This window comes from Zosterops lateralis (genome assembly GCF_965231275.1).
Source record: "Zosterops lateralis genome assembly, chromosome: 24".
Lineage (NCBI taxonomy): Eukaryota > Metazoa > Chordata > Aves > Passeriformes > Zosteropidae > Zosterops > Zosterops lateralis.
In genome coordinates this window covers 5,618,985-5,641,842 of record NC_139784.1, presented here as the reverse complement: position 1 = coordinate 5,641,842, position 22,858 = coordinate 5,618,985, and the positions used below count along the sequence as shown (strand labels likewise).

Here is a 22,858-nt window from a genome sequence, read left to right as displayed (position 1 = left end):
AGGAGGACAATCCCCCAGGTGTGTGAGGAGGACAATCTCCCAGGTGTGTGAGGAGCAGAATTTTCCAGGTGTGAGGAAAAGAATCCCCCAGTTTGTGAGGAGGAGAATCTCCCAGGTGTGTGAGGAAAACAATTCCCAGGGATCTGCTCTGTGGGTACCTCCATGTTCCTGAACTGCTGGATGAGGAGAGAAAAAACAACCCAAACTTTGTGAGGGATTTGAGATGGAATTAAGCCCAGGAGGGCAGGATGAACACTTTCCTCCTGGCACTGAGGGTTTTCAGGATCCTTTCCTTTTGGGGGGACCTGCTGGTGACACCCTGGAGCTCAGGGCTGGTGGCTTTTCCTCCTTCTCGCCTCCAAAGGGCTTCGCGCATCACAAAATTTGTGCCGTTTTGTGCTGGCTCCGGATGCCGGGGATGGGCCCGGCGGTGGATGCGGCTCCTCCGAGGGGGTGGAAGAGCGGCTGGGGGGGATCCAGCTCCTCCCTGAGCCTGTTCAGATCATCCCTGGAGCGGGGCTGGCGCGTTCCGCTCCCGGAGCGTGAAATGAGGGGAGCGGGAGGGGAAGGGGGAAAGGAGCTGCAAACGCGGCCTCGGAGCCCCGGGGCTGCTGCAGCGAGGCTGGAACAGGCACCAGGAGCTGGTGGAGGAGAACAAACCCCGCTCTCACCGCCCTAAAAAATCCCTGCAGCTTCTTCTGGCTCTGGGAGGGAGAGAGGCTGCAGCTCCTTCCTGCCAGCCCCGGCTCTGCTGCAGCTGCGGCTCCATCCTTGTTCCCGGACAGACAATTCCAGTGGGATGAGGGAAATCTGGGAGTCCTGCGGCTTCATGCCTGGTCCCTGGACCACAATTTCAATGGGATGAGGGAAATTTGGGAATCTCACAGCTCCATCCCTGTCCCTGGACCACACAATTCCAATGGGATGAGGGAAATTTGGGAGTGCTGCAGCTTCATCCCCATCCCTGGACCACAATTCCAATGGGAAATGGGGAATGTGGGAGTGCTGCAGCTTCATCCCCGTCCCTGGACACATAATTCCCATGGGATGAGGGAAATCTGGGAGTGCTGCAGCTTCATCCCCATCCCTGGACCACAATTCCAATGGGATGTGGGAAATGTGGGAGTGCTGCAGCTTCATCCCTGTCCCCGGACATGCAATTCCCATGGGATGAGGGAAATCTGGGAGTCCTGCAGCTTCATGCCTGGTCCCTGGACCACAATTTCAATGGGATGAGGGTAATGTGGGAGTCCTGCGGCTTCATCCCTGTCCCCAGACACACAATTCCAGTGGGATGAGGGAAATGTGGGAGTGCTGCAGCTTCATCCCTGTCCCTGGACCACAGTTCCAATGGGATGAGGGAAATTTGGGGATCCTGCAGCTTCATCCCCGTCCCTGGACACACAATTTCAATGGGAAATGGGAAATGTGGGAGTGCTGCGGCTTCATCCCCGTCCCCGGACACAGAATTCCCATGGGATGAGGGAAATCTGGGAGTGCTGCAGCTTCATCCCCATCCCCAGACACACAATTCCCATGGGATGAGGGAAATCTGGGGGTCTTGGAGCTTCATCCCTGTCCCCAGACCACAATTCCAATGGTATGAGGGAAATGTGGGAATCCTACAGCTTCATCTCCATCCCCAGACATGCAATTCCAATGAGATGAGGGAAATCTGGGAGTCCTGCAGCTTCATCCCCATCCCCGGACACACAATTCCCATGGAATGAGGGAAATCTGGGAATTCTGTGGCGCTCAGGGATTGTTTTGGTGGGCTCAGAGCACACTGTGGGTACCCCAGGATCCGATCCCCGCATCCAAAGCTGCTCCAGAGTTTTCCCAATGCGCTCCAAGGATACAATTCGGGTGTAGTTCGTGCCCAAATTTCTGCTCTGGGGTCACGGGAGAGCGGCCGAGGCAGGGAAGGAGTTTCCCAGCCTGGATCCCGCTGAGGACTGTGAGCTGTGGGGCTGTTGGGGCGGCAGGGAGAGGGGCAGCAGCTCCTGGCTGTCCCAGGTGGGCAGGACACTGAGGACTGTGAGCTGTGGGGCTGTGGGGGCCGCAGGGAGAGGGGCAGCAGCTCCTGGCTGTCCCAGGCTAGCAGGACAAGCTGCTCCATGGGGATTTTCCTGTTGGGGCTGGAATTCCGCAGCCACTGGGAGCTCGTGGTGATGCTCTGGCTGTGTCCCCTCTGCTGTCAGGGTCCCCTGGGGGAATTTGGGGTGTTTGGTGAGGTGGAGGTGCTGCTGTGACCTCCCTGGTGCCACCATGACCTCCTTGGAGACACAGGGACCCCCTCAGTGCCACTGCGACCTCCCCGGTGCCACCATGAGCCCCTTGGTGCCACTGTGATCTCTCTGGTGCCACCATGACCCCCTTGGTGCCACCGTGACCTCCTTGGTGTCACTGTGACCTCCTCAGTGCCACCATGAAACCCTTGGTGCCAGCATGACCCTCTTGATGCCACCATGACCTTCTCATGCCACCACCAGGAGCCCCGTAGTGCCACCATGACCCCCTTAGTGCCACCATGATCTCCCCAGTGCCACCGTGACCTCCTTGGTGCCACCATGACCTCCCTAGTGCCACCATGACCCTCTTGGTGCCACCATGACCTCCTTGGTGCCACTGTGACCTCCTTGGTGCCACCATGACCTTCCTGGTGCCACCATGACCCCCTTGGTGACATGGGGACCCATCAAAGACAGGGAAAGGTTCAGGATCTTCATCCCACCTCCATTCCCTGTGAGAAGGGGGTGACAACCCGGCCAAGGTCACGCTCAGTGTGGGGACAGGAGCTGCTCCAGTGTTTTTTTTTTTGGAAGGGGAAAGCTCTGGGACGTCCCCGTGGTGTTTGTGGAGCGCGTGACGTCCCCGCCGGGCTCGTGCTGGAGCCGCTTGTGCGACCTTGAGAGGAGGAACCACCTCCATGGCCTCGCTGATAACGGTTTATATCGGTTTGATATCAAACTGACCCCGCTGGGCTGATAAATAATTGAAGGAAAAGGGGAAAAAAAAAAACCTCACCGTGATTTCTGTAACCCGGGAGGGAAGGCACGGGGGGAGGGAAGGAGGAGATGAATTATGGACCAAGGTTAAAAGAGGAGCAGGAGGAGAGGGCTGAGTGCTGCAAAATCCATCAGCGGCGGCGATGTGGCCTCGGGCCAGGCTGGCTCTGGCCCAAAGCTGGGTGACATCCCCCAAAGTGGCTTTTTGGGGTGACGCTGCGGCTCCTGGAGCTGCCCCAGGACTGCAGGGTGTCCCCTTGGCGCGGTGACCGAGGCGGTGCCAGGCCCTGGCAGAGCTCGGGGAATTCCAGGCATCTGGAGCCTCTTTCCAGCTTCCCTGGAAGTCAAATCCCAGCGTGCGCTGAATGAGCCATCAGGACGAGTTCCTGTCGCCTCTCTGCGCCCTGGGACCCTCCGGGTGTGCTCCTGTGCCCTCCCCGGCCTGCCCGGGCTGGGCTGAGTGCCGGGAGGGGATTGGGATGGGGCAGAGCATCCCCAATTCCCGGGTCTGGTACCCCGGGCTGGGCTGAGCTCCGGGAGGGGTTTGGGATGGGGCAGAGCATCCCCAATTCCCGATTTGGTGCCCTGGGCTGGGCTGAGCTCCGGGAAGGGCTGGGATGGGACAGAGCATCCCAGAGATCCTGGGTTTGGTGCCCGAGGGCACCGGGAGAGGTTTGGGATGGGGCAGAACATCCCGGAGATCCAGGATTTGGTGCCCCGGGCTGGGCTGAGTGCCAGGAAGGGGCTGGGATAAGGGAGATCCTGAGTTTGGTGCCCGAGGGTGCTGGGAAGGGCTGGGATGGGGCAGAGCATCTCCGTGTTGCCGGATTTGGTGCCCTGGGGCTGGGCTGAGCTCAGGGAAGGGCTGGGATGGGACAGAGCATCCCAGAGATCCTGGGTTTAGTGCCCGAGGGCACCGGGAGAGGTTTGGGATGGGGCAGAGCATCTCCGTGATGTTGGATTTGGTGCTCCGGGCTGGGCTGAGCTCCGGGAAGGGTTTGGGATGGGACAGAACATCCCGGAGATCCCGGGTTTGGTTCTCCCGGGCTGGGCTGAGCACCGGGAACGGCTGGAACAGGGAGAGCATCTCCGTGATGCCGGATTTGGTGCCCTGGGGCTGGGCTGAGCTCTGGGAATGGTTTAGGATGGGACAGAAAATCCCTGGTTTGGTTCTCTCGGGCTGGTCTGAGCGCCGGGAGGGGTTTGGGATGGGACAGAACATCCCGGAGATCCCAGACTGGGGCCGAGCTGGGCCCTGTGAGCAGGATGGGGACTGAACCCCCGTTGGGGTCTTTGGGGGACTGAGCCCCCCGTTGGGGTCTCTGACAGAACTCGGGGGGTCTGTTCCCTCCCCCACCCCCCACAGTGCCGCACACACCACCCTCCCCCCACCCTGCCTGATTTAATTTTCTTTTTGTTCTGTCCTGTGTCCGTGTCCCCCGTGGTGTCCCCTGTGGTGTCCCCCGTGTCCCCCCCGTGTCCCCCCCGTGTCCCCCCGTGTGTCCGTGCTCCGGAGCCGTGCCCCGTGTCTCGTCTGTGCCGTTTTCAGTCACCCAGGGCTGGTTTTGTTCCCGTTTCGCTGCCATCATGTCGGGTTTGGTGGGATCACCCCGTCCCCTCACAGTCCCTGTCCCTCCATCCGCACTGTCCCCTCCCCTCCTGCCGCATGTCCGGGAGTGGGGACAGTGATGTCACCAAGGGGGGGATGAACCCAGCAGCCACCCCCTTCCCCGGGCAACCCAGTGAGGGATGATCCCATTGCACGCATCCCATTGAGGAGTGACCCCACTGAGGGATGGTCCCACTCTGTGCACCCCCATGGAAGGGATGATCCCACTCTGTGCATCCCACTGAGGGATGATTCCCCTCCTGGCACCCTCAGTGAGGGATGATCCCATTCCATGCATCCCATTGAGGTCTGACTCCACTGAGGTTTGATCCCACTCTGGATATCCCCATTGAGGGAATGATCCCATTCCAGACACCCCAATGAGGGATGATCCCAGACTGTGCATCCCCTTAATTGATGATCCCATTCCATGCATCCCAATGAGGGATGATCCCATTCCAGGCACTCTCAGTAAGGGATGATCCCACTCCAGGCACCCCCAGTGAGGGATGATCCCATTCCATGTATCCCATTGAGGGATGACCCCACTGAGGGGTGATCCCACTCTGTGCATGCCACTGAGGGATGACCCCACTCTGGGTATCCCCACTGAGGGAATGATCCCATTCCAGACACCCCACTGAGGGATGATCCCACTCCCAGCAAAGCTCTGCCATCACTCCTTGCTGAAATCCCCCATCCCCAGCCCCAAATCCCAGCCCTCAACCTCTGCCCCATGGCTGGGTGACCCTCCCTTGACCCCACTGTGCTCTCCTGGTGCCCAGATAGATCCCAACAGGACAGTCCCCATCTCTGCCCCACGGCCGGGGACCATCCCCCAGTTTTCCCTATGACCAGGGACCATCCCCACACTCTGCCCCAAGGCAGGGGACCATCTCCCTGCTCTGCCCCACATCCAGGGGACCGCACCCTGACCCCGCTGTGCTCTCTCAGTGCTCAGGTGGACGAGCCCCCATCTCTGCCCCACGGCCAAGGACCATCCCCCAGTTTTCCTGTATGGCCAGAGACCATCCCCCAGTTTTTCCCCATGGCCAAGGACCATCCCCTAGTTTTTCCCCACGGCCAAGGACCGTTCCCCAGTTTTCCCCTATGGCTAGGGACCATCCCCCAGTTTTCCCTATGGCCAGAGACCATCCCCCTGCTCTGCCCATGACCGGGGACCATCCCCCTGCTCTGCCCCACACCCAGGCCCCCTCCCCTGACCCCGCTGTGCTCTCCCGCTGCCCCGCGCAGATCCCGACAGGACGAGCTCGCACATGATCTCCGCGGACGATGCCGAGTACCCGCGGGAGTACCGCACCCTGGGCAACGGCACCCGCCGCTTCTCCAACGTGGGGCTGGTGCACACCTCGGAGCGCCGGCACACCGTGATCGCCGCCCAGAGCCTGGAGGCGCTCACCGGCCTCCAGAAGACCGAGATGGAGAGAAAACGGGACGCCTTCATGGACCACCTCAAGAGCAAGTACCCGCAGCACGCCCTGGCGCTGAGAGGGCAGCAGGAGCGCCTCAGGGACCAGGTAAGAGATTTCCTGTCATTGTCCAGGGGTGGGGGTGATTCTCCATGGGTGGGGCGGTCTGGAGGGGAAGAGGAGAAAGGTGGGCTCTGGAGGAGGCTGGGGGTGGTCCCTGTACCTCAAAAGGTGCTCTGGAGTGGCCTGGAGATGGTCCCTGTCCCTCACAGTGAGCTCTGGAGTGGTCTGGGGATAGTCCTTGTACATCATAGGGGCTCTGGAGTGGCCTGGGGAAGGTCTCAGCTCTTCACAGGGACACTGGAGTGGTCTGGGGATGGTCCCTGTCCCTCACAGGGGGCTCTGGAGTGGCTTGGGGATGCTCCTTGTACCTCACAGGGGGCTCTGGAGTGGCCTGGAAGTGGTTACAGCCCCTCACAGGAGGTTCTGGAGTGTCCTGGGGAAGGTCTCAGCTCTTCACAGGGACACTGGAGTGGCCTGGAGGTGGTCCCAGTCCCTCACAGAGGCTCTGGAGTGGCCTGAGATGGTCCCTCCCCCTTGCAGGGGGTTCTGGAGTGGTCTGGGGACAGTCCCTGTCCCTCATAGGGGGCTCTGGAGTGGCCTGGGGATGGTCCCAGCCCCTCACAGGGGGTTCTGGGGATGGTCCCAGCCCCTCAGAGGTGACACTGCCCTGGGAAGTGATGGATGGTGGTCCCAGCCCCTCACTTTGGATGTGTGTGAAGTTGGGGGGTGGGTGAGGCAGCGTCCTGCAGGGGTGAGAAAAATTACCCAGATGTGAGGAAGAGAATTCTCCAGGTGTGGGAGGAGAACCCCTGCCCTCCCCCAAGACTGCGGATCTCCCAGGGTGGGTTTCCCCTGCCCCATGGATGGATTCAATCCCCCTGATGGGTTTCCTCTGCCCCCTGGATGGATTTAACCCCCCTGGATGGATTCAATCCCCCCTGGCCAGGACAGGAGCAGGACATTTGTCCTCACAGAGCTGGGGGGGTGTGACAGCCATGAGGGACAGCTGGGCCCTGGCTTTGCCCCACAGAGGGGTGACCCCAGCCCGGGGGTGACCCCCAGCCCAGGTCCCGGCAGGTTTGGGGTGGGCAGCAAACCCCAGCCAGGGGGGTCAGTGCTGACACCAGAATGTCCTTTGGCTGTGTCCCCAAGGACCTGCTGGTCCTCGCAGGTGACAGGTCCAGCAGGTGACTCATCTGGTGACCTTTGCTGAGACCAGCAGACCCCAGGGATGGGCTGTTCAGGAGTGGGGTCCTGACCTTGTTTTGGGGTGTGCTGGGGACCCCAAATTCTGTTGTGGTTGGTGCTGAATTCACCACGATGTCCTTTGGCTGTGTGTCCCCTTGTTGGTCCTTAGGGCAGGTGACATCTGGTGGTCTTTACTGAGCACAGCAGACCCCAGGGATGGGCTGTTCAGGAGGGGGTCCCTATCCCTGTGTTGGGGTGTTCTGGGGACCCCAAATCCAAATCCCTTGGGGTCAGTGCTGCGTCCATCATGATGTCCTTTGGCTGTGTGTCCCCTGCTGGTCCTTGGGGCAGGTGACATCTGGTGACACCTGCTGAGAGCCCCAGGGATGGGCTGTTCTGGGGGGTTCCTATCCCTGTTTTGGGATGTGCTGGGGACCCCAAACCCCTTGGGGTCAGTGCCATGCCCACCACCACATCCATTGGTTGTGTGTCCCCTGCTGGTTCTTGGAGCAGGTGACATATGGTGACCTTTGCTGAGCACAGCAGACCCCAGGCATGGGCTGTTTCAAAAGGGGGATCCTATCCCTCTTTAGGGGTGTGCTGGGGACCCCAAATCCAAATCCCTTGAGGTCAGTGCAATGTCCCCCACAATGTCCTTCAGTTTTGTGTCCCCTGGTCCTCGGGGCAGGTGACATCTGGTGGCCTTTGCTGAGCACAGCAGAGCCCTCGGGTTGGACTATTCCAGGAGGGGGTCCCTATCCCTGTTTTTGAGTTTTGGGGACTCCAAACCCCACATTTGGCTTCCAGCAACATTGATATGGCAGCAATAAATCCCCACCTCCCCTCAGGGAGGGGAACCCAAAACATCCAAGGCTGTGGCCGGCAGGAAACCCCAAATCACCCCAAAAATCCCCAGGGGACAAAGGTGACAATTCCCAGAAATGGTGTGGTGGAAGGAAATCCAGATTTACCAGGAAAACCGGCAGAATCAGAGCCCCTGTCCCTCCAAATGTCCCCAGACCCCAAAATTTTGGTGAGGGGACAATAATTTTGGCCAGGGGACAATAATTGATGGTGGCTTTTGCCATCACCATCAGCCACAATCCGTATTTGGAGATGGAGCAGGATCATTTCCAGGCCCTGCTTCACGGTAAATCAACAGGATTTTTTTCCTTATTATTACAGGGATTTAAAGACTTTCCTTTTTTTAAAATAAGCAGCAGCTCCCAAAAGAAAAAAAAAAAAAAAAAAAAAAAAAAAAAAAAAAAAAAAATCCAGCTCAGGTTGGCTCAGGTCTGATAAGCTGCTGAGGATTTTTATAGGTGAAGGGAAGATGATCTGGATTTGGGAATTATTGGGAATTATCTCCTTTATTCCCCAGCCCGTTGGAATGTGGGGGGTGTCTGGGAAAATCTTGGCTCCAGCCAAACCCAGCCTGGATTTTGGGGCTTGGTTGGACCCCATTCCCCACCCAAACACCCCAAAATCTTACAAAATCCTCCTTTTATTTCCTTTCCCCTCCTCCTTTTCCTTCATTTCCGCTGCAGGCAGTAAATAATAGCAGGAACCCAGAAATCCTGGAGAGCTCAGGTGCCAACCTTTAAATGACATTGGGATCCAGGCTCTGACTGGAATGTTTGAAACTCACTTTGATATTCCAGAGCAAAGGAACAGATTTCAGAATTCTAGGCTTTCCTGTTTTATTGGGATTTTTTAAAATAATAATAATAATTAAAACCAAAAAAGACATGCAAGGGAGTTTGGAACATCAGAGGTGAAAAGGAACATCCCATAAACATCAACGTCCTTTCCAGCCTGGCAAAAATCCGTTGGATTTGAGTGTGAGAATGGGAAAGGGAGAGAAATGTTTGGTTTAATCATGGGCAGAGCAGGGGGTGGGGAAAAATATCGAGGGAAAAATTGTGGCAAATCTGCAGGGATGATTTAAAATCCAGGTGGGAAGAGGTGTTAAATAGAAATGTTAAGAATAAGGAGAGGAATGGGAGTGGGAATGGAATGGAATGGAATGGAATGGAATGGAATGGAATGGAATGGAATGGAATGGAATGGAATGGAATGGAATGGAATGGAATGAGAGGCCGCTGGAAATGTTGGCTGTAGGATTTGAGGGTAAATCCTGCCCTGGGAGGGAAAAATATGGCAGGAAAGGGGTAGGAGATGATTTTTAAGCTGCTTTCCAACCCAAATTTTTCCATGATCCCAACGCTCTGGGAATGGGATTCGGATGGAGCCGCCCTGTGATGCCTCATGTTGAGGGTATGGAAATCCGGGACCTGTTGGAAAAATGAGGAATAGTTGGAAAAATGAGGAATAGTTAGAAAAACAAGGAAAATTTAGGGAAATAATCCTGTGGTTGAAGGAGTCACCCCATCCCCACATCCAATATCCCATTGATTTTGGATGTGTTTTTCCACACGGGTCAGGAAAACGTGGTTTGATGCAGATGGATCCTAAATCCTGGGAAAAAAGGGATTAAGGACCCATTTCTCATCCATCACCAGGGAAAAGCTGCATCGTGGTTTAACCCCTTCCTCTCCCCGACTTACCTTGTGGGGTTGAGCCCACCTGGAGTTGAGGCTCCCCCCCAAAAAAAATGAAGGGTCCAAAATCTTGAATTTCAGCCTGGGCTGTTCTGCAGCAAGGAAATAACAACAAAATAAAATCCAGGGAAAGGTGGAGCTGAGTGTTCTGTGCCTGACAGCAGCAGATTTGCAGCTGCCTGGAATAAATCCAGCTCGGGAATAAATCAATGGGAGCTGGGGGGAGTGTCCGGCACCTGAGGGGACAGGGGGACAACGGGGGATGGGTTGGGATGAAGGAAGGGATGAGGGTTGGGATGAAGGTTGGGATCAAGGTTGGGATGGAGGTTGGGATCAAGGTTGGGATGAAGGTTGGGATGGTGATTGGGATGGAGGTTGGGATAAAAGTTGGGGTGAAGGTTGGGATGGACATTGGGATGAAATTTAGGATAAAGGTTGGGATGGAGGTTTGGATGAAAGTTGGGATAAAGGTTTGGATGAAGGTTGGGATAAAATTGAGGATGAAGGTTGGGATAACGGCTGGGATGAAGATTGGGGTTAAGGTTGGGATAAAGGTTGGGATGAAAGTTGGGATAAAGGTTTGGATGAAGGTTTGGATGAAGGTTGGGATGAATGTTGGGATGCAGAAAGGGATTAAAGCTGGGATGAAGGTTAGGATGAACATTGGGATGAAGGTTGGGAGGAAAGTTTGGATGCATGTTAGGATAGAGATTGGGATGAAGGTTTGGATGAAAGTTTGGATGAAGGTTTGGATGAACATTGGGATGAAGGTTGGGATGAAGGTCAGGAGGAAGATTGGGATAAAGGCTGGGATGAAGGAAGGGACGAAAGTTGGGACGAAGGTTGAGATAAGGGTTGGGATAAGGGTTGGGATGAAGGTTGGGATGAAGGTTGGGATGAAGGTGGAAGTGCAGATGGAGAGGCCGGGAAGGAAGAAGGAAGGGATGAAGGTGGGGCAGGGAGGGATAAGATTTGGGGTTCATCTGGGCGCAGGCAGGGATGAGGGAAGGGATGAAGGAGGAGGGACAGGTCGGGATCCAGACGTGGCCTCCTGCGGTTCAGCTGGAGCAGAGATGATCCTGTGGGAGGGTGCAGTTTTCCTCTGAAGGTCCAGTGGTGCTGAGATGAGTCGGGTCTTCCTCTGGGAATCCAGTGGGAACAGGCTGCTGTGCTGTTCCAAATCCCAGATTTTATCCAGGCAGGAATGCTGTGCTCCTCCCCCTGGATGGAGCATCTCCCAATGGGATGATGGAATTTTATCAGCCCTGCAGTGAGCCTTGATGGCCCATTAACAGCAGATATCAGCAGGGAGGATGGGATAGATAAGGAGAGATAAGAACACTGCCCCACCTGGTTTAACAGCAGATCTCCCCCAGAGTGATAAGGGGCAGGTCCTGGAAGAGATAAGAACACTGCCCCACCTGGTTTAATAGCAGATCTCCCCCAGAGTGATAAGGGACAGGTCCTGGAAGAGATAAGAACACTGCCCCAGCTGGTTTGAACAGCTGCCCATTAACAGAAGATTCCCCCAGAGTTAAGAGGAATGGTCATGGAAGAGATAAGGAAAACACCTTCCCAAAAACCCATCTGGTTTCAACAGCTGGGAATAGAACACAAACTGCTGGTCACATCCTGCATTGTCACCCAAGGCACCAGTGCAGGACAGGCTGGGCTGTGTCCCCAAGCTGTCCCCAGCTCTGCTGTCACTGAGGGTCTCAGCCATGTCCCCGTTCTGTGCTGTGCTGTCACCAGGGGGGTCCCGGCTGCATCCCCTCCTTGTCTCCAGCTCTGCTGTCACCAGGGGGATCCTGGCCATGTCCCCATTCTGTGCTCTGCTGTCACCTGGGCTCCTGGCCGTGTCCCCAAGCTGTACCTGGCTGTGCTGTCATCTGGGGCACCCAGCTGTGTCCCCCAGCTGTACCTGGCTCTGCTGTCACCTGGGGGGTCCCAGCTTTGTCCCCCAGCTGTCCCCAGCTCTGCTGTCACTGGGGCCCTCAGGGGGCTGAAATTTGGGGTGGGGCTGTGTGTCAGGGGCAGCAGGTGCTGCTCTCCAGGTGGGAGAGGCTGTTCCAGGGAATCCTCTGCCCTTCCTGGTGGTGCCGTCTGATGGCTCTGAGGGCTGTGCAGGGAACACAGGTGGCACCGGTCACAGGTGGCACTGGGGTCCCACAGAGGGGTCCTGCACAGCCAGGGCACAGGGGGAGCCCGCAGGGGCTGTGCTGGGGGGGCTGATGGAGGGCTGTGAATCCAGGTGTGAATCCAGGTGTGAATCCAGGTGTGTGTGAATCCCTGTGCACTTCCATATGCACACCCATGTGTGGACACATCCCTGCGTGTATCCGTTTGTGTTTCCATGTGTGTATCCCTGCGTTATCCATGTCCACATCCATGTCTATATCCCTGTATTTCCATGCCCATATCCATGTCCAGATTCCTTTATTTCCTTGTTATCCATGCCCATATCCATGTCCATATCCATGTCCATATCCATATCCATGTCCACATCCCTGCATTTCCACATCCATGTATTTCCCTATATTTCCACACCCATGTCCATATCCATATCCCTGTATTTCCATGTCCATATCCCTGTATTTCCTTGTGTTATACATGCCTATATCCATCTCCACATCCCTGTATTTCCCTGTTATCCATGTCCATGTCCATATCAATATCTCTGTATTTCCATGTCCATATCCCTGTATTTCCCTGTGTTATCCATGCCCATATCTATGCCTATATCCATGTTCATATCCATGTCCACATCCCTGTATTTCCCTATATTTCCACACCCATGGCCATATCCATATTCCCGTATTTCCATGTCCATATCCCCGTATTTCCATGTCCATATCCCTATATTTCCCTGTCCATATCCCTGTATTTCCCTGTCCATATCCCTGTATTTCCCTGTATTTCCCTGTCCATATCCCTGTATTTCCCTGTCCATATGCATGTCCATATCCCTGTGTTATCCACGTCCATATCCCTGTATTTCCATACCAAATATCCATGTCCATATCCCTGTATTTCTCTGTATTTCCCATCCATATCCCTGTATTTCCCTATATATCCCTATATTTCCCATATCCATATCCCTACCCCTGTATTTCCACATCCCGGTATTTCCATTATTCCCTCCCCTCTTTGCCCCTCCCCATCGCAGGCCCCGCCCCCTCTCTCTCAGCGCCCCCTGCCGGCGGCTAGGCAGGGGGCGTGGCCGAGGCGCGGTTGCCATGGTGACGGCGCCGCGGGCGGGGCGGGGCGGGGCGTGCCCGGCGGCGGGAGGTGGCGGGAGGTGTCGGCTCCGAGCCGAGCGCGGCCGAACGCGGCCGAAGGGGGCCGAGAGGTGCCGAGAGGTGCCGAGCGGGGCCGAGCGCGGCCGAGCCGAACCGAGAGCGGCCGAGCGCGGCCGAGCGGCGGATCCGCAGCGCTCACCTGCCGCAGGTACCGGGCGGGAATGCGCGGGCTGGAGCGGGCTGGAGCGGGATGGAGCGGGGCGCATCCCCCCGGGTGCTCACGGAGCCGGTGTCCGCCGCCCGCTGCTGCAGCTCCCCGCGCCGATCTCCCCTGCCCGAGCTGTCCTGGTGTCGCTCCTACCTGCCGCAGTATCCCCCTCCCCAAAATTCCCACCCCGAGGTGCTGGTTCTCCTCTCCCAGCCCCATCAGCAGCCGGGGGTGTCCTTACCCTGGCCCCAGACCGGGGGCTGTCTCTCCACCTTCTCTTTTCCTTTAACCCCCCCTTTTTCCCCGGTCCCCCCTTTCCCGGGGTCCCCTCTGTCCCCAGTGTCGCGGTGGGGAGGGGGTGGCATCGTCCCCGCGCTGCCCTTTGGTGCAGCAGCACAGGGGGGGCTCCCCCTGTCCCCTCCGGGTGCACCGGGGCGGGGGGGGGGGGCGGGCCGTGCAAAACCCTGGCCCTGCTGGTGCCACCCCCCCATGAGCAGCCCCCGCTGTCCCAGGGCAGCTCCTCCTTGTCACCCGTGTCCCCTTGCCCCGTGTCCCCCGATTCCTTCTGCCCCCCTCGAGCAGCGGACAGGGGCAGATGGGTGGCCTGGGGACACAAATTTTGTCACCTCCAGCTCACCTGGCGCAGCGTCCTTCCCGCGGGGACACCCAGGGGTGCCCCCAAACCGGCCCCCTGCGGTGGCAGGAAAGGTCTGACCTCACCCCCAAACCCCCTTCAGGAGGGACCTGGGGGTGCCCTGTTGGGCCGGTTTGGGGCTACAGGGGCCAGAGGGGACCCTCGGGGCTCTTCCCCGCGGTGTCATCTTGGTCTCCAGAGGTGCAGAGTGACGGGAGGCGCTGAAATGGTGGAGCGGGGCGCGCGTGTGGCTGCCGGGAGTAACACGAGAGCGCTGTGTGTGTGTGTGCGTGTCCCCGGCACTGCAGCCCGAGCCGGCCCTATCGATTCCCTCCTTTTCCTCCCCCCCCCGACCCCGCCGGCGGCGATTCCCGGCTCGTTCCCGGCTGGGAATGGGGGTCTGGAGTCAGGCAGAATTCCCTGCTTCTCCTTGTTTGGGGTTTTTAATGGGAGTGGGGCTTGAAGTCCTCCAGAAGTGGGTAAAAAGCAGGTTGGGGATGGTGGTGACAGCAGCAGGGAGGGCAGGAATGAGTTAATGGCAGTCCGGCAGGGAGAGGGCCGGGAGTGCCCAGCAGGAATTGGAGGTGGGATGTGGGATTGGCACCGGCGGGCTCGTGGAGCTCCCCCTTCCTCCCCCTGGAAGGGCTGTGAGGATTCCTGCTGCCCCCGGCACACACGGGCAGGTGGAGGTGTCCATCCCTCCTTCCTTCCATCCGTGGATTTATCCATTCCTCCATCCATGGATCAGTCCATTCCTCTGTTCATCCCTCCTTCCATCCATCCGTGGATCCATCTATCCCCCTATTCCTCCATCCCTCCTTCCATCCCTCCATCCATCCCTCCATCCCTCCATTCATCCATCCCTCCATCCCTCCATCCATCCATCCATCCCTCCATTCATCCATCCCTCCATCCATCCCTCCATCCATCCATCCATCCATCCCTCCATCCATCCCTCCATCCATCCATCCGTCCATCCATCCATCCATCCCTCCATCCATCCATCCATCCATCCATCCATCCATCCATCCATCCATCCCTCCATCCATCCCTCCATCCCTCCATCCATCCATCCCTCCATCCCTCCATCCATCCCTCCATCCATCCCTCCATCCCTCCATTCATCCATCCCTCCATCCCTCCATTCATCCATCCCTCCATCCATCCCTCCATCCATCCATCCATCCCTCCATCCATCCATCCATCCCTCCATCCATCCATCCATCCATCCATCCCTCCATCCATCCATCCCTCCATCCATCCATCCATCCATCCATCCATCCATCCATCCATCCATCCCTCCATCCATCCATCCCTCCATCCATCCATCCATCCATCCATCTATCCATCCATCCATCCATCCCTCCATCCATCCATCCATCCATCCATCCATCTATCCATCCATCCATCCATCCATCCATCCATCCATCCCTCCATCCCTCCATCCCTCCATCCCTCCATCCATCCCTCTCTTCCCTGAACTTTCCCTCTGTTCCCAACCCAAATTTCCCTCCTCCTGCCCATCACCTCGGGGGTCGTGACGAGCCGGTCCCCGCGGTGGCTTTTAGGGGAGGGGACACAAATCCCCGCAGCAGCAGCCGCTCTGCCATCCCTGCGGCTCCGCCAGCCCCGGCTCGGGAGGGGACAGAGGAAGGGCAGGGCGGGCTCCAGCGGGGTCTTCCTCACCCACCGGGGTCTTCCTCACCCACCGGGGTCTTCCTCACCCGCAGCTTTCCCGTGGCTGCTGAGCCCCCCCCTCATTGCCCCCTCCCCACCCGGGGGGACCCTGCGGCTGCTGTGACCCCCCTGCGGGAACCTCCTTGTCCTTTGCTTTTCCCAAGGATTTATCCATCTTTTCTGGCTTTAGGGCTGCCGGATGGATTTGTGGGGAGGGGGGAATCACCCCGGGGGTGGGTCAGGGCTGTGCGCTGCTCGCTGCCCGTTCCCTGCCGGCTTTTTTACCTTGCGCGTCCCCTATTGTGTTTGGTCCACCTACGCCGTGCCGTTGCCATGGCCACGGTGCCATCTGATCTGCCCAACTCCTGCCAGCTCCCCCTGCCCTGCCCTGCCCCAAAAAACCCTTCTCCGGCCCGGGCAGCGCGGGGGAGGAGGTGGCAGATGAAGGGACACCTTGACCCCCGTGCGGGGCTTTGGGGCTCTCCCGCATTAAATCAAATACTCTCCCCTCCCGAAACTCATGAGCAGGCTGGGCACGAAATCGGGGTCCCCAGGGGCTCGGGAGAAGGGGCTGCCCTTGGCCGGGGCTGCTGCAGGAGGGAGATTTTGGGATGGCTGCTCCTCCCCAGTCCTGGTGCATTCACCGCTCCCAGCGCTGCGGATTCGCCTCCAGTTCACCAGGAGAGGTGCAGCAGGAGGAGATGGAGGAGGAGGAGGAGGAGGAGGCTGGAGACAGGGCCAGACACGCCAAAGCCACCCGCGGCCAGCGGGGTCGGCGCTCCGGTGTCACCGCGCTGTCCCCAAGGGCCCGGAGTGGAGATCGGGCTGTAATTGGGGCTCGGAGAGGAAGAGGAGGAGGAGGAGGGGGAGGTGGAGGGGCCTGGAGGGGAAAGTTGGAGCTGAGGGGGCCGCGCTGACGTTGAGTGGCCGTGACAGGCGCTGTGGCATCTCTGATGTCACCCCCATGGCCGGCAGAGTGGGAGAGCCCGAAAGAGGAGCGGCAAAAACCTCATGGGGGGGACACGGGGAGGCACCTGAGGAGCCCAGGGGGACAGGAATGATCCCCAGCCCTCCTGCATCCCGCCCTGTCCCCGTGTCCCCTCCCCTGGCCGCCTTCGAGAGGTGCCTGCGGTAATTTCCAGACCTCAGGTGCCAAAATCTGCATCCTCAGGTGCCAAAATCCGCATCCCCAGGTGCCAAAATCCGCATCTCCGCTCCGCCCGGTCACTGTTTGCATTCCTCTCCCTCCTCTCCTCATGCTGCTCTTTCCACTTTAATTCACTTTCACTGGCGCTGAAAAGCATTTTAAAAAAATCCTAAACAACAACAACAAAAAACTTTAATAAGGAGAAACGGATTTAAATCACTTTTGGGCTGTTATTTTTTTCAAGGAGATTTTTGTTTGTCAAGACGCGGCGCCCGAGGGGTGGTGGGGAGGGGAGGGGGGGGACTCGATCGGAACTCCTGGAAACGAGTTAATTAAAAAGCCGATGAAGCCGGTTCTGTCCTCCCTCGGAGTGCCGGCTTTGAGAGGGACACGGCCGTGCCTCGTTAATCACCAGCAGATTTGTGATTTAATTGCCAGCCAGGGGAAGTCCCCCTCGGTCAAGGCGCTGACTCACTTGTGCTTCATTTCATTTACCTCCCGTCTGCTCCTGGGACAGCCACAACCGCCGTTTAATTTATTTATTTGATGGGTTGGGTGTTTTTGTTGTTTTGTTTTTTTTTTTTTTTTTTTCAAACTTAACTCTCGAAATATTCCCGATGACATCACTCCAGCCTCGCTTTTCCTCCTCTGTGTGCGCGTCCATCCCTCCGAGAGCTCACGGCGGCATCTCCAACCCCTCCCTGCTTTTCCTGCCCCTCGTCCCCGGGGCTTTGGGGACCTTCAGCTCCTCGTTATCCCCTCGTTGGGCAGCACCCCGGACATGACTCTCATTGTAATCATAAATCGCAGCCTCTGTAATTCCGCCCCCCCCGCACCTTCCTGCTGCAAGAGCCGCTGCTTTATGGCTCGGAACGAGCTGTCGCTTCCAATCCTCTCCCGGCCCATTATCTCCCCTTTGATGCTTTTGAAGAGCCAGCGAAATGTTAATTCCTCTCCTCTCCTCTCCTCTCCTCTCCTCTCCTCTCCTCTCCTCTCCTCTCCTCTCCTCTCCTCTCCTCTCCTCTCCTCTCCTCTCCTCTCCTCTCCTCTCCTCTCCTCTCCTCTCCTCTCCTCTCCTCTCCTCTCCTCTCCTGATTTTGGACAAATCCAGCCTGGAAAGTGCTGACAGGGACATCTGGGGGATGTCCCTGCTGTGTCCCCGAGTTTGGGGGTGCAGCAGGGATGGTCCTGGCAGGAACCTGGACACCACTCTGGGATTGTCCCCACTCTGTCCCCGGGTCTGGTGATGCAGCTGTGGATGTTCTCACGGTGTCTCAGGGTTTAGAGGTGCTGCAGGGATGTCCCCACGATGTCCCAGGGTTTGGGGGTGCTGTAGAGATGTCCCCACTGTGTCCCCAAGTTTGGGGAAGCAGCGGGGATGGTGCTGGCAAGGACATCTGAGGGATGTCCCCTCTGTGTCCCCAAGTTTGGGGGTGCAGCTGTGGATGTCCCCACGGTGTCGCAGGGTTTGGGGGTGCAGCTGAGATAGTGCTGGCAGGGGCCTGGACACCGTGCTGGGGATGTCCCCACTGTGTCCCCAGGTCTGGGGGTGCTGTAGGGATGTCCCCACTGTGTCACTGGGTTTGGGGGTGCAGCAGAGATGGTGCTGGCAGTGACAGCTGTGGATGTCCCCTCTGTGTCCCCAGGTCTGGGGGTGCTGCAGGAATGGTCGTGGCAGGGACATCTGTAGGATGTCCCCACAGTGTCCCCAGGTCTGGGAGTGCAGCTGTGGATGTCCCCATGGTGTCCCAGGGTTTGGGGGTGCTGTAGGGATGTCCCCACTGTGTCACCGAGTTTGGGGGTGCAGCTGGGATGGTGCTGGCAGGGACAGCTGGGGATGTCCCCAAGTTTGGGGCTGCAGCTGGGGGTGTCCCTGCTGTGTCCCAGGGTTTGGGGGTGCTGCAGGGACCTGGACACCACACTGGGGATGTCCCCTTTGTGTCACCGGGTCTGGGGATACAGCAGGAATAGTGCTGGCAGGGATGTCCCCGCTGTGTCCCCAAGTTTGGGGATGCAGCTGTGGATGTCCCCTCTGTGTCATTTGGGGGTGCAGCTGAGATAGTGCTGGCAGGGGCCTGGACACCGTGCTGGGGATGTCCCCACTGTGTCCCCAGGTCTGGGGGTGCAGCTGGGGATGTCCCCACTCTGTTCCCGGGTTTGGGGGGGCAGCAGGAATGGTGCTGGCAGGGACAGCTGTGAATGTCCCCACAGTGTCCCCAAGTTTGGGGGTGCAGCTGGAACAGTGCTGGCAGTGACAGCTGGGGGTGTCCCCTCTGTGTTCCCAGGTTTGGGGGTGCAGCAGGGATGGTGCTGGCAGAGACAAGTGGGGGATGTCCCCACTGTTTCTCCAGGTCTGGGGGTGCAGCTGTGGATGTCCCCACGATGTCCCAGGTCTGGGGGTGCAGCTGGGGGTGTCCCCACTGTGTCCCTGGGTCTGGGGGTGCAGCTGGGGATGTCCCCACAGTGTCTCAGGGTGTAGGGGTGCAGCTGGGATGATGCTGGCAGTGACATCTGGGGATGTCCCCTCTGTGTCCCCAGTTTTGGGGTGCAGCTGTGGACGTCCCCACAGTGTCTCAGGGTTTAGGGGTGCTGCAGGGAAGTGCTGGCAGTGACATCTGGGGATGTCCCCTCTGTGTCCCCAGTTTTGGGGTGCAGCAGGGCCGTGTCTGTCCCTGCCCCCCCATCCCTGCTCCACATCCTCGGCGTTTTTTGGTCCGTTTGTGATGGGTGGAGGACACGCAGGGGGTGGTGGCAGCAGAGCCAGCGGGGACAGATGGAGCCCACAAAGTGCCAGCGTGGCGCTGCCACACTTGGCACTGCCCAAAAACCAACAGCAGATTGTCAGCCCTGGATGCTCCTGGCAGGGGACGGGCAGCGTGTCCCTGTCCCCAGGGCTCTGCCACACCCCTGGGGACAGGTGGGACCCACAGGTGACGGTCCCCAGCCCTGCCAGAACCTTCTGGAATCCCTCCAGCAGTCGGATGTGGAGCCGTGGCGTGTGGTGGGGCTGTGATTTATGGCCTTGGGCTGATAAGCTTGTCCAGTCATCCCCAAAATGATAAATAAAATAAAAAAAAAAATCCGCACCCGGCGCTGGCAGCAGATAGGATCAGCAATATCAGGGCAGGGGAAAATTACTGAGGGCTCCTCGACAGGGAAATGAAGAGAGGGGAGGGAGGAAAGGAGAAAAAAGTTGTGGGGAAGGGAAAAGTCCAGGAGTGTCCCCAGCCCCCTCTGGAGAGGGAAATAAGGAAAAAAATGGGAATAATGGGAAGAATCCCCAACTCCAGTGGGGACAGGTGCATCTCCAGCCCCTCTGGAGAGAGAAATAAAGAAAAAAATGGGAATAATGGAAAGAATTCCCCATTCCAGCAGGGACAGGAGCATCTCTGACCCTTCTGGAGAGGGAAATAAAGCAAAAATAGGAATAATGGGAAGAATTCCCCATTCCAGTAGGGTCAGGAGCATCTCCAGCCCCTCTGCACAGAAAAAATAAAGAAAAAGATGGGAATAATGAGAAGAATTCCCCCTTTCTCCTGCCACAAACCGGGCTGGGGCCTTTGGGGACTGGCTGCAGGTCCTGGGACATCAGATCTCATGGAAAGCCCATTCCAGCCGCTAAATGGAAGGAATTAGGGGAATTGAGGGATTCAGAGGGGGCTGAGAGTCTGAGTGTCCCCCTGAGTGTGACCTGGGCACCTCCAGACCTCGGGGCTGAGCTGGTGGGGAGGAGCAGCTGCTGGAAGGGATTGGGAAATGAGTTCTGTCCACTCAAAATCAGCTGGAGGGAAAAATCCTGTGTTTAAAATCACATTTGTCGATGCTCCCTGGCGCAGACATCCCCAGGGAAAAGCAGAGTGACAGGAGAGCTGTCCCTGCAGATCCTGGGGACATTCCCAGCTCTGGGCAGGGCTGGCACATCCTGGGGGGAGCTGGGGCTGGATCCCAAGCCCTGGGAGCTGCTGGAGCCTCTGCTGGGGTTGGAGGTTTGGGATGGACACGGGGCACTGCTGGGATTGGGGTTTGTCCCTGTGCAGGGCTGGGGAGGGACTGGTTTGTCAGTGCCCAGTGTCCCCTGTATGTGTCCAGTGTCCCTTGTCTGTGCCCAGTGTCACCTGTGTGTGCCCAGTGTCACTTGCCCTGTGTCCACATCCCTTTCTCTGTGCCCAGCATCACTTGCCCCATCCTCAGCTCCACTTCCCCATCCCCACATCCTTTCCCTATTCCCTGTCCCCAGCTCCAATTCCCAGTCCCCAGTTCCCTTTCCTTGTTTTGTGCTCCCATTCCCTGTCCCCAGCTCCTTGTTCCCACATCCTTTCCCTGTTCCCAGCACCCTTTCCCTGTCCCCTTTCCCTGTCCCACATCCTGTCTCTGTCCCTAGCTCCCTGTCTCTGGTTCCCTTTCCCCGTTCCCAGCTCCATTTCTGTGTCCCCACATCCTTTCCCTATTCCCAGTTCCCTTTCCCTGTCCCCAGCTCCTTTTCCCTGTTTTGAGCTCCCATTACCTGTCCCCAGCTCCCTTTCCCTATTCCCAGCTCTGTTTCCCTTTTCCCCGTTCCCTTTCCCTTGTCCCCACATTCTTTACCTGTCCCCAATTCGCTTTCCCTGTCCCCAAATCCTTTACCTGTCCCCAACTCGCTTTCCCTGTCTCCAAATCCTTTCCCTGTCCCCAAATCCTTTCCCTGTCCCCAAATCCTTTCCCTGTCCCCACACCCTTCCCCTATTCCCATTTCCCTTTCCCAAACCCCCTCCCAGCAGCTCCGTGCCCTCACCTCCCCACTCGAGGTGTCTCCGTTGATTTTCCCCCAAACCCAAACCCCGAGGCGGCTCCTCCTTTTCCCGGGAATATTTTGGGAACATCCCAGCGGTGCCTTGGGCTCCCTCTGGGCTTTATCTCCATCCTGGTGATCCCGGTTGGGAATTTTTATTCCCGTGCCCTTGGAAAAGACCTTTGTGCCTCCAGGCTTGTCTGCGGGAAACCTCGGCGCTCTTTGACTCAAAAAAAAAAACATCTAAAACGCTTTTTAAATTCCTTTTTTTTGGGGGGAAGTGAGTTGGTCGAGGCTGAGCTCGGGTTGGAAACTCCCGGCGTTGTGTGCGGAATGTTGATGTGAGCTGGAATGGGAAAGGGATGGAATAAACTGAGGTTTGGGGTGAGGAGGGCAGGTGGATTTGTGTTTGTGCTCGTGGGCAGCAGGAGGGGAGGGAAGGGAACAGCAAATCCGCCCACGGATACGGGAATTCCTGGGATAAAAATTCGGTCCAACATTTCTGCAGCTTCTCCCGGCACTTCCTCGGACTGGGAACCCAGTTTGGATTTAAAAAAATAATTTAAAATTTAAACTCGGTTTGGATTTAAAATAACCATTGGAAATTTAAACCCGGTTTGGATTTTAAATAATCATTGAAAATTTAAACTCACTTTGGATTTAAAATAATGATTTAATAATATTTTTTTAAAATTTATCTAAGCAAAAAAAACCCACCCAGGTTTGCAGGGGAATAAAAGCCAGAGGGTGGGGGGGGTGTGAGAGGGGAGGATGGAGCAGAGGAGAACTTTGATCCCAATAAAATCCCGTCGGGACAAAAGCTGCTTTGTGCTCGTTTCTCCCACCTCAGCCAACATTATCCTGGTGATTTCTCCTCCCGGACATGTGGATCCCACTCCTCACCCCTGGATCCCATCCTGTGTCCCTGGATCCCACTCCTTGTCCCTGGATCCACTCCTTATCCCTGGATCTCACTCCTCATCCCTGGATCCCATTCCTTTTTCCTGGATCCATCCCTTGCCCCTGGCTCCCACTCTCTGGTGTTTGTGGTACCACCACCCCGAGCACCCTCAGGGATTCATTCCAGGCTCCTTGGGATCCCTGGATCCTGCTCCTTTTCCCTGGATCCCTCCCCTTTTCCCTGGATCCACCCCTTGCCCCTGGATCCCGGTCCTCATCCCTGGATCCCACTGCCTGTCCCTGGATCCCACTGCCTGTCCCTGGATCCCACTGCCTGTCCCTGGATCCACTCCTTTTTCCTGGATCCCACTCCTCATCCCTGGATCCAATCCTTTTCCCAGGATCCCACTGCTTGTCCCTGGATCC

At 57.5% G+C, this 22,858-nt stretch overlaps 1 protein-coding gene across 1 annotated transcript in view; it reads left to right on the top strand.

The window, feature by feature from the left end:
• Positions 1-5,871: 5,871 nt before the first annotated feature.
• Positions 5,872-22,858, top strand: part of SRCIN1 (SRC kinase signaling inhibitor 1) — a 58,743-nt gene continuing 41,756 nt past the window's right edge. The window contains 1 exon segment of the mRNA XM_083877772.1: positions 5,872-6,155. Coding sequence (XP_083733898.1) covers positions 5,895-6,155 — 261 coding nt within the window. The 5' untranslated portion in view covers positions 5,872-5,894.